Source organism: Pan paniscus, chromosome 1, assembly GCF_029289425.2.
Source record: "Pan paniscus chromosome 1, NHGRI_mPanPan1-v2.0_pri, whole genome shotgun sequence".
NCBI classification, from domain to species: Eukaryota; Metazoa; Chordata; class Mammalia; order Primates; family Hominidae; genus Pan; species Pan paniscus.
This window is the reverse complement of record NC_073249.2, coordinates 183,000,931-183,018,047: the sequence shown is the minus strand read 5'-3', so window position 1 is coordinate 183,018,047 and position 17,117 is coordinate 183,000,931. Positions and strand designations below refer to the sequence as shown.

The following is a 17,117-nucleotide window of genomic DNA, read 5'->3' as shown; positions in this document are numbered from 1 at the left end:
GGGCTGGGCAGGGTCTCCTGGCTCAGTGGATGGGTGGGCATGGGCCTGGGAGGCTGGGCTGTTCGACTGAGTTCCCTTCCAGTTGACTCTGCTTTGAGGGAGGGTTTGGGCAGAGCCAGTGGGAGCTTGCTTTTTTATTATAAGAAGGAGAAAGAAATGAACTTGTCCTCTTGTGTTGCAGATTCAGTGGTTCTTTCCTTTGACTCCGCTGGACAAACACTAGGCTCAGGTACCAACTCTTCCCCCTCTATCATCTTTTTGGCCTTCAATATTAGCCATATTTTTTGTGAAGCCTAATCAAGTATGGGTTTGCTGGGGAGGGCAATGGAATATCCCAGAATTGGGGGAAGTCTCAAGAAGCCTTTCTAGAGACTTTATGGTCAGGGAAGCAGAAGGGGGACATATCCAGAGAACTTTTCCAGTTACTTTAAAAGTGTGCACAGAGGAGTTGCAGTAGATGCTCCGTCTTCATTCAGAGTTGTCAAGAGTCATATAAAAGGATGTCTGTTTTCTGTGCATATATCCTGTCTCAGAAGGTGGGGCAGAGGGCATTGAAAGACCCCAGGCTGTGGGAATGCTGGAGCAGATAACCATCAGGGCTCTCTACTAGAATGCTGGGCTGGTGGGAGCATCCCAGTTTCCTGAGGACATACACTCCATTGCATGTTTACATGCACACCCCGTATATTCAAATACAGACCTCTTCCAGGAGAGGGGTACCACACTGTACTGTGTACTCATGCCAAAATGCATGTAGGTGGACACACTCCTTCTCTTCCCTGTTTACAGTGCAGGACACACAGATCAGCACACCTGCCCCAAATTCACCCAGACCCAGTGGAGCCTGGCTCTGCCATGTCTAGGGCAGTTTACCTGTTCCACATCACTGTGCCTGTTGACAGGAAGTGGGAAGAGACTACTTTGATTCCTCAGCTTGCTGCCATTGGGTCCCTATGGGAGCCTCAGAATGACGTGACTTTGAGGGAAGAGTATCTCTGTGTTTTTAGGTAAAGTCAGGTGGGCCTCATACCATGGGTACTGCCAGTGAATGCCAGGGAGACTGCTGGCCTGTTGAGGGCAGTTAATTCATTTTGCCGTCCTTAGATGTGGTAGATTGATGATTCACAAAACAGCCATGAGGGTCAGGCAGTTGTAGTAGAGTGGACAAGAGGAAAGACGTTCAGAGAATATGATCACAGCCACCACTATTTACTGAGGGTCTGCCTGTTTTACTGTGTGCCAGCACTGTGCTGAGTGCTTTATACACCTCTCAGCTATCTCTTACAATCGCTTTTTATTATTTTTTTTATTTTTAATGTTTATGGATGGGTACATAGTGGGTGTATATATTTATAGGGTACATGAGATGTTTTGATACAGGCATACAATGAGTAATAATCACATCAGGGCAAATGGGGTATCCATTATCTGAAGCATTTACGGTTTATTTGTGTTACAGACATTTCAATTACACTCTTTTAATTATTTCAAAATACACAATAAATTTTTGTTGACTATAATCACTCTGCTGTGCTATCAAATACTAGATCTCCTTACAACAGCTTTGATATCTTTAATTATAGATAAAGAAGCTAAGGCTCAAAGACATGAAGTAACCTGTTCACGGCCATTCATATCTGTCTAACTCTAGAGCCCATCCTCTCTCCCTTAGCATCTTTCTATCTCATACCTTGTGTGCTTCCCACCAAAATGCTGAGGCTATGAGAAGTCACTTTAAGGTAGAGTGGACAGACAGAAAGAGTTCTTAAATGGATCCAAAACTTGCATCTATTTGTATAGTAAAAGATTGGTCATTTTATTACATAAAAGTTAAGAACTTCTATTAATCTAAAGACCCTATTAAGAGAGTGAAAAGGCAGGCTGGATGGGCATAGTGGCTCACACCTGTAATCTCAGCACTTTGGGAGGCTGAGACAGGAGGACAGCTTGAGGCCAGGAATTTGTGACCAGCTTGGGTAACACAGTGAGACCCCCAACTCTACAAAAATTTTTTTAAAATAGTAAGGGCACGGTGGCGTGTGCCTGTAGTCTGAGGTACTCAGGATGCTAAGCAGGAGGATCACTTGAGCCCAGGAGTTAGAGGCTGCAATGAGCTATGATTGCACCACTGCACTCCAACCTGGGTGACACAGTGAGACCCTGTCTCTGGAAAAAAAAAAAAAAAAAAAAAAAAAGAAGGAAAAAAGAGAGAGAGTGAAAGGAAATCCAGAGTGAAAAAAATATCTTTACAACACAAATAATCAACAAAACGCTTGTTTCCAGAACAAAGAACGACAGAAGTCAATAGGAATAAAGGAGCAACTCATTACAGAAATGAGCAAGACTTGAACAGGCATTTCACAAAAGAGGAAGTCCAAATGGCCAATAAACCTATGAAAAGGTGTTTGATTGTATTAGTACTCAGCAAAATGCAAATTAGAATCCCAATGAGATATCAATACACATCTACCAAATGGCAAAACTTGAAAAGCTTGACAATTCCAATGTTGATAAGGATGTGGTGCAGTGGAAACTCTGATTTTCTACTTGTTGGAGCATAATTTGGTACAACCACTGTGGAATAAACTGTGGCAGTATCTAGCTAAATTTGGATATACACATACCTGGTGACTTAGCAATTCTTCCTCTAGGTATATTATCTGCAGAAATGGATGCTTATACATAACAGGACATATATATGCAAGATATGTGTATAAGAATGTTTATAAGAACATTGTTCATAATTGTCAAAAACCAAAAACAATCCAAATACCTAACAACAGTAGAATGACTATGCAAATTGTATTATATTCATAGGGAACAGTAAAAATGAGCAAACCATAGCCAGATGCAACAATATGGATAAATATTAAAGACATATTATTGGGTGAAAGAAGTCAGACAAAACAGTACATACTGTGTTTATCCTTTCATAAAAAGTTCAAAAACAAATGAAATTAAACCATATTTGCTTTTAGATACATAATTCAGTATTAAAACTATAAAGAAAAGCAAGGAATTGAATTCTATAATAGCTAGATGGTGGTATTCAAGGGGGTATGTTGAGGGATGGGCACAGGGGGGCTTCTAGTGTGTTGATATATTATTTTTAGTGACCTGAAGGGGTTTTATAGGTGTCCATTTTACAGTAACTCACTAGCTGTGCTTTGTATTAAAAATGTAAAATATAGCAAATATATAGAAAAGTACATAAAACCTCAACGTACAGCTAATAATGTTCAAGGGGATTTTGGTTCTCACCTCCATCTCCCTTGGAGTTATAAAAAGATCTTGGGCTTAATCTGCAAATAACTATGGACCATGGCAATAAGCCTCCCAGGTTTGTACAAGGTTCTCAGTGAAGGCTGGCAAAGAATGAGAATTCAGACATTTTTCCACTGATTCCCTCTTAGTGGAAGATAGATCAAGTTGATTCAGAGTCAGCCTCAAATTATAACTGGTTTTCAGTTTACCTAGCCTTCAGTTTTCCCGACAACACCTACCAGCTTCGACACCTAGTTCTGCCTTATTCATGCTCTCATGGAATATTTGCAAGAGGCCAATAGTTTTGCTATCTCCTGCTTTGCATCAAGCCTAAAAGGGAATGGTACCAGGCAAGAGCTGGGCAGAGGTCTTCACAGTGGCCACTTTACTGTTTTATTTGGAGAGAATTTACAAAGCGCTGGGCATACCACATCGCCAAAAACGTTTTAGAACTTTAGCAGGATAACTTTGGAATTAATCCCTATTTGACTTTCTTTCTGTTAGTGTAGGTACTTAAAAGTAAGAAAAAGTTTCCAGTTCCAGATAAGACAGAGTGAGCACACTCACTCTATCTCTGAATGCAGCTAAAGGCCTGTTCAGAATGCATTTAATAGCAGTTTGAGGACTCTGAAACATAAATAGTAGCAGACAGATAGGGGAAGAATACCAGAATTCAATGTATTACTGAACTGGCAGTGAGTTTCCTATTTTCCCTTCAGTGTCCCATGTCTTGGACTCAAGGCACCCCAAACCCCAGCAATGGACACCAAGGCACAAACAGCTTCAGGAAAAGACCTCTAGTTAAAGCTCTGGGGTGGGAAAAGGGCTCCCAAGGCTCAGACAGAGGGGGATATCCCAAGAGTTGTTCCCTCATGCCCCAGCCCCCAGGCAATCCCACAGTGATGGTGGTTGGGAGAGTGCCAGCAGTAGGCCCTTCAAGCACCTAAAACTGAGAGAGAGGAACTTTCCTCTCTGATCAGAGGAGCTATAGTCCCAAGAGGATGGGGTGCAATTTTGGTTGCTTGTTTTCTGTCTTTGCCTTCCTGCTGCTTGGCCCCAGATTTGAGTGCAGTTCAGAAAATTCATGGCATAATGTGGTAATTAAAGCCCCAGCTTTCTGGCCAGAGGCCCAGGAAGGGGAGTCACAAGAAACCAGAAGGCAGGAAAGAGAAAGCAAAGGGAAAGGGAGCTCAGGAAAGCAACCCCTTTAAGTTATTTATGGACTTCAGGATAACCCAAGCTGTGCATGTATGCATCTGATTCTAAACAACATACCAAAGACTTTCAGAACTGACCTAAGGGACAGACCACTGCCCAAGTCCCAGACTGGATGCACACACAGAGGACTCTTCTGAACAGGCTTTGAAAATGGAACTGATGTTGAAACCACAACCCACAGAAGGCTAGTTGGAATTTGCTGCCCGAACCCAACCTGGTCGATTGTCTGCTAAAACAAAAATATGAACATTCTCCACTGGATTTAAACAAGATGTAGAGTCTCATAATAAGATTCAGAATATCCCAGATATGAACCAAAATGAAGAACCAGGAAAATTTGAACTTGCATGGGAAAAGTTAATCAACCAATGCCAGTGCTGAGGTGACACAGATGTTTGAATAATCTAACAAAGACTTTTTAAACAGCTATGATAAAAATGCTCCCCAAAGTAAAGGCAAAATCTGTTGAAATGAATAGAAAACTAGAAAATCTTTGCAAAAAAAGTAAAGGTTAGGTGCAGTGGCCCATGCCTGTAATCCCAACACTTTGGGAGGCTGAGGCAGAAGGATCACTTGAGACTAGGAGTTTGAAACCAGCCTGGGCAACATTGCAGAGAACTCTTCTCTACAAAATTAAAGAAGAATATTAGCCAGGCATGGTGGCACACACCTGTAGTCTCAGCTACTTGGGAGGCTGAGGCAGGAGGATCACTTGAGCCCAGGAATTCAAGGCTGCAGTTAGCTATGATCACACCAGCCTAGGTGCACTCTGCACTCCAGCCTAGGTGACAGTGAGACCCTATCTCTAAAAAAATTTAAAATTATTAAAGATTTTTTTAAATGAAGGTCTTAGCAAACAAAAAAAGAGGAAGAAAATATAAAGAAGAACCAAATAAAGCAATAAAACTATCCAATTGGAACAACAGAGAAAATCTTTTAAAAGTTGAACAGAGCCTAGTGACTTGTGGCACAATACTAGATTTATCATTCGTGTCTTCAGAGTTCCATATGAAATTTTTGAAGAAACAATGGCTAAAATGTCCCAAATTTGGTGACCAAGTGTGGTTTATCCTGGGAATGGAAGGCTGGTTCAACAATGAAAAAATCAATATAATCCACCGTATTAACTGTCTAAAGAAAAAAAACTGCATGGTCTCATTAATTGATGAAGAAAACGCATTTGACAGAATTCAACATCTATTTATGATAAAAACGCTCAGCAAACATAGAAAGGAACTTCTTCAGCCTGACATCGGCCATCTACAAAAACCTACAGCAAACATCATACTTTATGGTAAAAGACTGCTCTCCCCCTAACATCAGGAAACACTTCTGGAAGGTCTAGTCAATGTAATAAAGCAATAAAAAGGATACAGAATGGAAAGGAAGAAACAAAATTAACCGTTTTCATAGATGACATGATTGCCTACATAGGAAATCCCAAGGAATCTACAAAAATATTCCTAGAACTAATAACTGAGTTTAGCAAGATGACAGGATACGAGGTCAAAACACAGAAGTTCATCATGTTTTTAAGTACTAGCAATGAACAGTTGAAAACCAAAATTTAAAACACATAGCAGCTTCCCGAAACCAAATACTTATGTGTAAATGCTTATATATAAATCTGATGAAACATATATAGGACCTGTATGCTGAAACTAGTTCCTCTCCCACTTTTTCTTCCCCATCTACACAACTGAAAGTTCAGGCTGCAAACCTCGAATCACCCTGATTGTTCCTCTTCCTTTACCCTCTCCCCCTTTCCTGTCTTCACAATGTGTTCTTTCTAGCCGCTTCTTTCTAGCACCACTGCCCAAGGTACCATCTTCTCTTCCCTAGACTAGAAACATCTCCTGACTGGCCTGTCTGTGCCGCTTATTGCCTTCTGTACCTTGTAGCCAGAGTAATCTTCCAGAAACATAAATCGGATCCTGTCTTGTTACCACTGAAGCCTCTCCAGTGACCTTACAATACACTTACAATAAAATCCAAACTTGTCCCTCCTTCCTGAGTCCTACTTAACCTCTCCAATTTCCCTGTAGTTCATTTGCCCTCAGCCCACTGCCCTCACGCTACATTGGCATGCCTGTGGCTCCTTGAGGATGTCAGGTCCTTTCCTGCCTCAGGGTCTTTGTGCTTGCTGTTCCCACTTCCTAGACTGTTCTTACCTCCTGCTTTGCGTTGCTGTCTTCAGGCCTCTGTCCCACTGTCACCTCCGCCAGAAGGTCTTCCCAGACCACTTCATCTAAAGTAGTCCACTCCTCTAACCAGTCCTTCTCTAAAAAAGTATGTCTTCAGTTTTTCTTAGCATGCCTCCTTCCTTCAAACTATTTACTTATTTACTTGCACACTGTCAGTCTCTCCCACTAAAATGTAGGCTTCATTTTGGCCAAGGACTTGGTCTGTTTTGTTCATCACTGTATCACCGGTATTTAGAATGCGTCTGGCACATAATAGGTGCTAAGTAAGTGTTAAATAAATAGGTGTTAAAGAATAGAAAATTAGGAACAATAATATTCACTAATTAAGGAGTGCTTGAGGTCAAATAAATAATGGCATATCCATTCATTGGAGTAACTGCAGTCATTTAAAATGATGATGCAGTTTTACTTTTATTGACACAGAAGATGTCGAGGATATTGTTGAGTGAACAAAACAAACAAACAGCATGCATATTAAGGCCAAGTGTAGGTAAAATTAAGTATGTACGTTCATACATATACAGTATTTATGGAAAGAGAGATTTCTGGGAAAATAGTCACCAAAATATTTGTAGCAGTTAGCCCTAGGTAAATAGGGGTTTCAAATGGTTCTTACTTCATTCTTTGTAAGTGTTTTGGATTTGGATTTTTGTATTGAGCATATGTTATTTTAATAACTGGGAAAAAATTAAGTTATTTTTGTTTGGGGAGTAGAGCTCTCTCTTATTTTGTTTAATAATTGCTTTGTGATTGTCGTAGTCTCTTTGGGCTGCTATAACAAAAATACCTTAGACTGGGTAATTTATAAACAACAGAAATTTATTGCTCACAGTTCTGAAGGCTGGGAAGTCCAAGATCAAGACATCAGCAGATTCAGTGTTTGGAAAGGGTCCATTCCTCACAGATGGAACCTTCTGTGTGTGTCCTAACAAGACAGAAGAGGCAAATAGGCTCCCTCAGCCCTCCCTGATAAAAATATCAATCCCATCCTGGGGGTGGAGCCCTCATGACCTAATTACCTTCTAAAGGCCCCACCTCTTAATACTATCACATTGGATATCAGGTTCCAGCACATGAATTCACAGGGGACACCCAACATTCAGACCATTTCAGTGAGTATTTATGCCCTATCTATCCTATGAGGTGGTAAGCTCCGTGAAGTTTAAGATACAAACTGCAGAGTGAGCCATTTTTTCCCATTTCCTGTACCAGCAGCTGTTTTGACATGCTGTCCCTCCTAATCCTCCTGCAGCTTAGTGCAAGATGCCCTGGGATGGCCCGGACACAGTTGATGCTGTGAATAGGATTAAATTCACTGCAGTACTCAGCCCTAGATATCTGCTATTTTCCCAAGACAGAAGAGAGATAGATGGGTGCAGTGACATCTTTGGCTGCCGTGGGAGGGGGCTTCCAGGGCTCCTTCTGTAGCCTGTGATTCTCTTACCTGGGGCCAAGGACATGTCATGCTTCCTTGGCCCCCAGTATGCCATGTTGGAGAAGAGCTGTGCTGTGCTCAGATGGAGGCCTGATAGTCACAGGGGACTCTGTTACCAGAAGCTTCCTACTAGGCCTCTCACCTCCCCCACACCAACATACACCCATTTGAGATTGGATCTTAGTTTGTAAACTTCTAAGTTATTTTACTGAATCAGTTAATTTAGTCTAGGTCAGTGGGCTTTTCTGTGTTTATTTTAGAAAAATGCTTTTCCTTTTAGTTTCTCTTTGATTAATTGATCCCATGTTGTGGTTTATTTCCCTGACTTGAGATGATGTGGGAGCTATTTGCACTTTGGCCAGACCTTCTCAGGCCTCTTTTGACTCCCATAATTCATGTGTGGTATGGCCAGGGCCTTCTGACATCACCCTGGGGCAGGAGATGGGAGGTAATAGTACATCATTGCTGTCATGGAAACTGTGCTGCTAATGTGAGGGTCTGCTTTTCTTGTTTCCTCTGAGAGTCATTGTGGGCATAACGTAAAGGAAAGAATCAGCCCTGGGTTGGTTCCACGGCATCCCTGCTAGCGTACTTCATGATTGGGGAATCTTGAACGTATCTCCCCTGTCTAAACCTCTCTTTCCTCATCTGTAAAATATAGTACCTGCCTCATGGGGCTGTATAGGTGACAGTACTGAGAACAGCATGAATACAAAGGAAGATGCTCAATAAATAGTAGTTCCTCTCAGTCCCTTCATTCTGCAACCCTGACAGCCCATTTGGAACTATTGCCAACTTCTTCCTCCACCTAAGCCATGGCATATATTACATATGTTTAATACACCCCATGACTTTTTTTTAGAGATTATACAGTGACATTTCTTAAGAAATGATAGAGCTGTTTTGGCTAGGGTAGGTCCTCATTCCATTTACTGCCATTCCCTTTGTACTTAGCAATTCATCATAGCCCAGAGATTGGAGCCAAAGACCACTTTAAAGAAGATCTGGCAGCAGAGCTGCTTCTCTGGGTAAATGGAGTTTTCTTGCCTCATGGACTATCCTGCCTATGTGGCTTTGTGAATTATAATTCAAAGCACGGCAATTTCTGATAGAACCAAGTTCATGTTTTTATCCCATAAAATACCAAACTTTATATACCTCAATAATGCTCCTTAAATTGGTGTTCATGGGCAATATTTGTAGTTGTCATCAGTAGCAGTCATTTAATAAGCATCTTCTTTGTGCCAGGTACAGTGACAGCTGACTGGAATTTGTGGTGGTTCATTACAATGAAAAAAGGAAGTGGGTCACTCACAACGAAAATGCCAGTAGCATGTTAGGCTCATCATGTACAACCGTATTCCTTGAAATTCCATTCTGGGGCTCAGTAGCCTGAAGGTGAGGCTACAGTAGGACACCTGGCTTCAGGAACCTTCAAGAAGCTCTCTCTTTTGTCCTGGAACAGGATGTGACTGCACAGCCTGGTGCTCCCAACTGCACATCAGAATGTAGGTAGGAAGTAATACTTATGTGCTATACTAGGACAAATAGGAGAGGACTTGGAGTTGTCTACATAGGGCGTTGTGAAAACATTTGTGATTTTTTTTTTTAATATTACAGAACTGTGATGAACAGGCCAGGTATGGTGGCTCACACCTGTAATCCCAGCACTTTGGGAGGCCAAAGCAGGAGGATCAGTTGAGCCCAGGAGTTTGAGACCAGTCTGGGCAACATGGTGAAACCTGTCTCTACAAAAAAATAAAAAATTAGCCAGGCGTGGTGGCATTGCACCTATAGTCCCAGCAGCATTGCACCTATAGTCCCAGCAGCATTGCGCCTTTAGTCCAAACTACTCAGGAGGCTGAGATGGGAGGGTCACCTGAGCCCAGGAGGTCAAGAGTGGGACGATCCGAGTTTGCACCACTGCACTCCAGCCTGGGCGACAGAGTGAGACCCTGTCTCAAACAAACAAACAAACCAAAAAGAACTATGATGAGCAAAATGAAACACAAAGTATTAAGAAATTTATTAAATATTGAATTGCTATACCATAAAAATCTTTTCAAGTTTTTAATTAAAAACTAGAGCTTGTTTCAGTGTTCATAAATTTTTATTCAGGAGTTTTGTCTGGGAAGGCTTCACATAACTCCTGTCAAGGCTTTTTAATGATACTCTCTTAAAAAATACTCAGTTATCATCAAAAACTCACACAAATAACTGACAAAAATATAAAATCATTTTTATACTTACTCAGATGTTTACAGCAGTTGAAATTATATTTTAAAAATCCAACAGCTCTTCCTTTTCCTTAATCAAAATTGTAAGGTTGAAATTTCTTCAGTTAGAACAAATGGATTTCAAATCTAATCTCACTTTTTTGTATCAGGTATTTCAAAATAGCGTGAAGCTCTATTGCAAAATGTATATGAATTCTTAGAGCAGTCACCCTGGAGTTGGTTGGAGATCATAAAAGGCTACATTCAATGCACATAAGCAGCGATATTACCCAATATGTGAGAACAGGTGTGTTGCCCTTCACCTGGAGCTGTGCTCCCCTGGGAGTCCTCACCTGGCCGGCCTGCCACTGACCAGCAGCCTCTTGGGCAACACTCTGCTCCATGAGTTTTTCATGCAACATTTTTCATGGAACATAATTTTTACTTGAAAGTACAGTTGACAGACTGTGGTTTTTCAGACTTTGGAATTTGGCAGACATTTTCTCAGTAATGAAAGTGAGCATTATCACTTCAAGGGAAATAACTGACAGTATTTTGTTGCCGGCAATAAAATGTTATTCCATGCGATAGCTTCTCAATACTTAAATTTTAAATTAAGAGTTGGAGGCTGACCCTATGTTATGGCCTCACAATTGGTTGGTTTTTGTTTTGTTTTGTTTTTGTTTTTGAGACAGAGTCTCACTCTGTCGCCCAGTGCAATGGCGCCATCTTGGCTCACTGCAGCCTCCACCTCCCGGGTTCAAACGATTCTCCTGCCTCAGCCTCCCAAGTAGCTGGGACTACAGGCACGTGCCACCACACCTGGCTAATTTTTGTATTTTTAGTAGAGACGGGGTTTCACTGTATTGGCTAGGCTGGTCTTGAACTCCTGACCTTGTGATCCACCCGCCTTGGCCTCCCAAAATGCTGGAATTACAGGCATGAGCCACCGTGCTTAGCCTGGTCGGGTTTTGTAAATGCTCCCTACATGTCTTGTAGGCCAGGCACAGTGGTACGCACCTATAGTCCCAGTTACTCGGGCTGAGGTGGGAGGATCACTTGGGCCCAGCAGTTTGAATCCAGCCTGGACAGCATAGCAAGATCCCACCTCAAAAAAAAAAAAAGGAATGTGCATTTACCATTTGTTGGATGTAAGGTTCTCTGTATGTCTGTTAGTTTAAATTTAGTAATTGTTCTGTTCAAATCTTCTGAATTCTCACAGACTTTGTGAGCCTGATTTTTCAGTGGTTTATGATGGTAGACCAACGGTGTAGTTTTCTTTTAGTTCTGTTAATTTTGCTTTATGTGTAACAAGGTTTCATTATTACATGTATTCACACTTTAATACATGGGATCCTTTTGTTTATGTCCAGTTTCTGAACCTTTTAAGAGTTTACATCTGTGTTCCAGTGTTCATCCAACAAGTTATATGAATCTTTTGCTATGACATCTAGACTGACTTATTCCTTTAAGGCGGCAATGGAAGAGTTAATGGTTAATTTCAAAGACATCTGAAAAAGCACTTTGTGCATTCACACCTCTGACTTGGTGCACGTGCAGGAGGGGAAGGTCAGGGATTTGCATCAGCCATGTCACTCCCCACCTGGAGCTGGGCAGAGACACACGTGCTCCTTGGTCAGTGATTTTTGTAATCCTGGGCTTTCCAGCCTGGCCAAAGCAGGAAGCCTAAGCCATCAGACTAAACACTTCTGCTGGCTTTCTGCTTTCATACCTGGGGAGGAGAGTATCTTCAGGTGCTAGGAGAGCTGGAATATGAGTGCATATTGTGCCTGGCTGGCCTGGGATTCCTAGAGTGTTCTGTTCTTTGTACAGTTCTGGGATCATTGGGCTGCTGGTGAGACCCAGACTTTCATGCCACTACCTGAGAGGTGAATAGTCCCTGAAGTGTTGGTATACTCAAAATAGCAGTTCCTCTGTATAAGGCAAATTCACATGCAACTCTAAGAACACATTTGTATAAAGGAGATGCGCTGGGATCTGTAACCTTGCCCAACCCCAGCAGTAGAGAAGCTCTGCTCCTGTATTCCTGGAGCATAATGCCTATGCCTTCCTGATTGCTTTCTTTTCTCATTTACACTTCCTAAAGATGATGCTTAAATTTTCCTGCTAGTCAGGGAACTCTGTGAGGGGCCACACACAGATTGAATAATCAGTAACATGACTATGAGGCTGGGGCTGAGAGTAAAGTGCTTGTCAGGTGAAGACCTTGGTTGAGATGGAGCAGACAGACGCCAGTGACTCAGGTGACTCAGGAAGTCTTTGTGGAGAGGGTTAAATTTCAGGCCTTTATACATGATGGGAGGGAACTGCCTTGGCAAACTGGGAGTTCTTAAAAGGGAACCCCAAAGCAAAACCCAGAAAATAGAAGGTGTGAAGGGCATTAAATAAACAGTGTGGCAGACAGTTAGTTGCGCCTAAGAAGAGCCAGAGGAGGCTCGCTGTGGGCAGGTGACAGTGATGTAATCAGATAGGCTGGGAGCCAGGAAGGGCCAGAGCAAGGGAATCACTGCAGTCGAAGATGGCAGGCGAGGAGAAGGAGAGGGAGAGGAAGCCCCTGCTGCTGCCATCACTGCTACCACCAGCACTGCCCCCTCACTGCAAGGGGTGGAGGAAGACAAAGACTCCAGGTCTCAGGGCACTTACTAGGCTGCCTTGCTTATTTGGTCACTCTTTCCACTCTTCCATCCATTCAGTACATTATGGAATACCAACTCTGTGCCAGATGTGATATTAGGTGCAGAGGTGAGCCCTGCCCTTTACGAGAACCCAAATACATGTAAGCTAGGATAGTTTAATTGAAAGCAACAAAAACTGACTGGGGATAACTGTTTTTAAAAAGGAATTTACCAGAAGGACATGGGTACCCACAGAATCCAATTGGAAGCTAAACATCGAGCCCTCAGAAAGAACATGAAGGGCAGCCCCAGGAATCTAGGTTGCAGGAACAAGTGGTCCCCCTCTTCAGCACATTATTTTTCTCCCTCGTGTCGCTGAGTTTAGGGAAGAAATTGTCCCACTAACCTAGCTTTTGTCAGGTGCCTACACTTTGGACATAAATCCCATCGACAGTCTCACCACTTGCCTGCAATGGGAGAAGAGCAGTTCCCTGAAGGAAACCCAAGGGGCTTGTTTCTAAAAGGACAGAAACAACAGATGTGCATTGCAGGTTCATGAATAAGTTCTGGAAGGGCTGGAGAACACAGATAAGGTGCATTTAGGCTAACAAGTTAGATCAGAGAAGATGTCGTTCGTTCAACATTCCTTCCACATGCCAAGCATAGTGTTAGGTGATGCACCTGTGAGGAAAAGAAGAGTCTTAGTGGAACTTCTAGACTAGCAGAGGAGAGGCGTCTGTTGGTAAATGTATAATCACAAACTGGAGAAAGTACACTGTGGCACAGGAGCATTTGAAGGGTAAGGGCTACATAGGGAGGACAAGGAACGCTCTTCTTTTTTTTCTTTTCTTTTTTGACGGAGTCTCACACTGTCGCCCAGGCTGAAGTGCAGTGGTGCGATCTCGGCTCACGGTAACCTCCACCTCCTGGGTTCAGGCAGTTCTCCTGCCTCAGCCTTCTGAGTAGCTGGGATTACAGGCATGCACCACCACACCCGGCTAATTTTTGTATTTTTAGTAGAAACGGGGTTTCACCGTGTTGGTCAGGCTGGTCTTGAACTCCTGACCTTGTGATCCGCCCACCTCGGCCTCCCAAAGTGCTGGGATTACAGGCATGAACCACCGTGCCCGGCAAGGAATGCTTTTCTAAAAGAGGGCCTTCGAACTAGGGTCTAAATAATGAGCAGGAATTAACCGAATAAAGAGGTGGCTTATTCAGGGAACTGAAAGAGGCCAAAATCACCAGAGCACAGAGCAGGGGAGACAATAGTATAAGACAGGGATAGAAATTTAGGGAAAAATGTAAAATTCCTTGTTGTACTATAAAAACATCTGTGAAATTGAGCTTTAGTGATGGCTTTATCTTGAAGGATGAGCAAGATGAGTGAAGGCATTGTAGGAGAAATGTCACCTGCAGTAGCTCTCAGGCATAAAGGCTCTCAGGCATAAAAGAAGGGAGTGGCAGGAGATGAGGCTGAGAAGACAGATCAAGAGGTTGCCACGTGAACCAAGCAACAGTGAAGACTCAAGCAAAAGCAATGACGGGATAGGGAGGGGAACAGGGTCTGCATGTAGAAATGAGAGACATTAGTGGTCACCAAAAATTTCCTTCTTGGAGGACTGGATGGTATTGCCATCATTTAAAAACAAGAAGGATCAAGGCTGGAAGGCTGGGGAACAGGCAAAGATAAGTCTGATTTGTACCATTTTGAGCTAGAGGTAACTGTGGATCATTTAGGAATAATGTGTAGGAAATAACCAATGTGAAAAGGGATTGGGAAATTATTTAATTTAATTTTTTTATTTTGAAACAGGGTCTTACTCCCGTTGCCCAGGCCAGAGTGCAGCAGTGCAGTCATGGCTCACTGTAGCCTCGAATTTCCGGGCTCAGGTGATCCTCCACCTCAGCCTCCCCAGTAGCTGGGACCAGAGGTGCACACCACCATGCTCGGGTAATATTTTGTATTTTTAGTAGAGACCAGGTTTCACCATGTTGCCCAGGCTGGTCTCACACACCTGGGCTCAAGCGATCTGCCTGCCTTGGCCTCCCAAAGTGTTGGGATTACAGGCGTCAGCCACTGTACCCAGTAGGGAAAATACTTTAAATAAAGAGAAAGATATGTTCAAAGGCCTGGAGATGATAAAGTTATGTTGGAGAAAGATAAAACAGTTCAGCCTGGCAGGAACATCGAATATGGCAGGGGTGATGCTGGGAATCAAGAAGTGAAGTAGGAGGCTGGGCACGGTGGCTCACGCCTGTAATCTCAGCACTTTGGGAGGTTGAGGCAGGCGGATTATCTGAGGTCACGAGTTCAAGACCAGCCTGGCAAACATGGTGAAACCCCATCTCTATTAAAATACAAAAATTAGCTGGGCGTGGTGGCACACCCCTGTAATCCCAGCTACTCAGGAGGCTGAGGCAGGAGCATTGCTTGAGCCCAGGGGGCAGAGGTTGCAGTGAGCCGAGATCGTGCCACTGCACTCCAGCCTGGCCGACAGACCGAGACTCTGTCTCAAAAATAAATAAATAAATAAATAAATAAATAAATAAATAAAGTAGGAATGATATCTATAGGCCAGGTCTTGAGGGATCTTGTAGGTGAAGAGATTGGGATTTGTTCTGAGAACAATAGAATCCAACCAAACGTTTTAAGCAGGATTGTGATATGGCCATATTTATCTTACAGAAAGATAGCTCTGATTACAGCACAGAGCATCTATTAGACAGGGGCAGGAAGACCTGGCTATAACAGGAGGCTAGTACAGCAATCCAGGTGAGAAGTAAAGCTGGCTTGGCCGAGAAGAGTAGAAATGGAGAAAAGTAAGTAGATTTGAGATCCATTTAGATTTGAGATCCATTTAGAACATGGAATTAAAAGGTCATAGTAATGAATTAGAAGAAAGAAGAGAGAAGCAGGAATAAAGGAATTCTCCCAGGTTTCAAGTTTGGGCAGCTGGGTGAAGAGTGGTGTTGTTCGTTAAGGTGGGAAATCCAGAAAGAGGTTCTGGGTGTGTGTGAGGGTGATGAAGATGAACTCTAGGGGGTGTGGTTTAGGTTTTAAGTGCCTGTAGGACACTGAACTGGAGCTGTCCAGGAAGCAGCTGGATATACACATGTGGAGCTCAGCCAGGCACAGCAGCTCACACCTGTAATCCCAGCATTTTGGGAGGCCAAGGCAGGTGGATCATGAGGTCAGGAGTTCGAGACTGGCCTGGCCAACATAGTGAAACACTGTGTGTACTAAAAATACAAAAAATTAGCCAGGCATAGTGGCGGGCGCCTGTAATCCCAGCTACTCGGGAGGCTGAAGCAGGAGAATCACTTGAACCCGGGAGGCGGCGGTTGCAGTGAGCTGAGATCACGCCACTGCACTCCAGCCCAGGCGACAGTGTGAGACTCCATCTCAAAAAAAAAAAAAAAAGGTGGAGCTCAGGAGAGAAGGCTGAGCAGGAATGAGAGATTTGGTTTGGGCGCAATGGAAAGATAATTGGGCAGGCTGAACTGAGTGTTGAGCAAGGTGAGGTCTAGACTGAATGAAGGAAAAGTGAAGAAAGGAGAAACGACTGAGAAAAAACAGAAAAAAAAATATGGAAATATTTTCAGACATTGAACAATTGGTAGCACAGGGCACTGATCTCTGAAAGAAGGGAAGCAGATGAGGTTAGCCCTGTAATTGTCCAAGCCAACTTCCTGGAGAGTTTGCAGTCCATGTCGCAGGGAAGGAGAACCCAAGAGTCTGAAGCTGAGGTAACAGTTGAGCATTTGAGGAGGCCAGGGCAACTAGAATTCACAGATCATCAGAGAGGAGAGACCCGCACAGAGAGAGAGCTCAGGGGATTTGTTACAGGTCCCCCTTGGACTTCTCAGCTGATGAGTACATGTGGATGGGAAAACTACCAGAATCTGGGGAAAGAACCACTGGAAGGGGGCAGCCAGGATAATCCCTAGCGGTCACACAGGACTGGGAATTGTGGGAAAACTGTATAATGCATGGGGTATCTCATAGTGTACTCAGGAAGGTATTGCCTTAGCAGTGGGGCAAAATTAGTAATAGTGCAAAATTAGCCTTAGACTAGCCTTTAAAGGATCAAACTGTTTCCAAGTGACTTAATTGTATCTCAAAAATACTTAAGGAATGCACAGG

The 17,117-nt window shown here is 43.1% G+C and overlaps 1 protein-coding gene across 13 annotated transcripts in view; it reads left to right on the top strand.

The window, feature by feature from the left end:
* ST3GAL3 (ST3 beta-galactoside alpha-2,3-sialyltransferase 3) overlaps positions 1-17,117 on the top strand; it is a 225,948-nt gene that overhangs the window by 86,413 nt on the left and 122,418 nt on the right. For 8 of the 13 annotated variants that reach the window (XM_034963208.3, XM_034963213.3, XM_034963197.3 and 5 more), the window contains exon 3: positions 182-229. The exons of the other annotated variants lie outside the window; for them this stretch is intronic. In XM_034963208.3, coding sequence (XP_034819099.1) covers positions 182-229 — 48 coding nt within the window. The remainder of the gene's footprint in view (positions 1-181; positions 230-17,117) is intronic. 13 annotated transcript variants of the gene reach the window in all.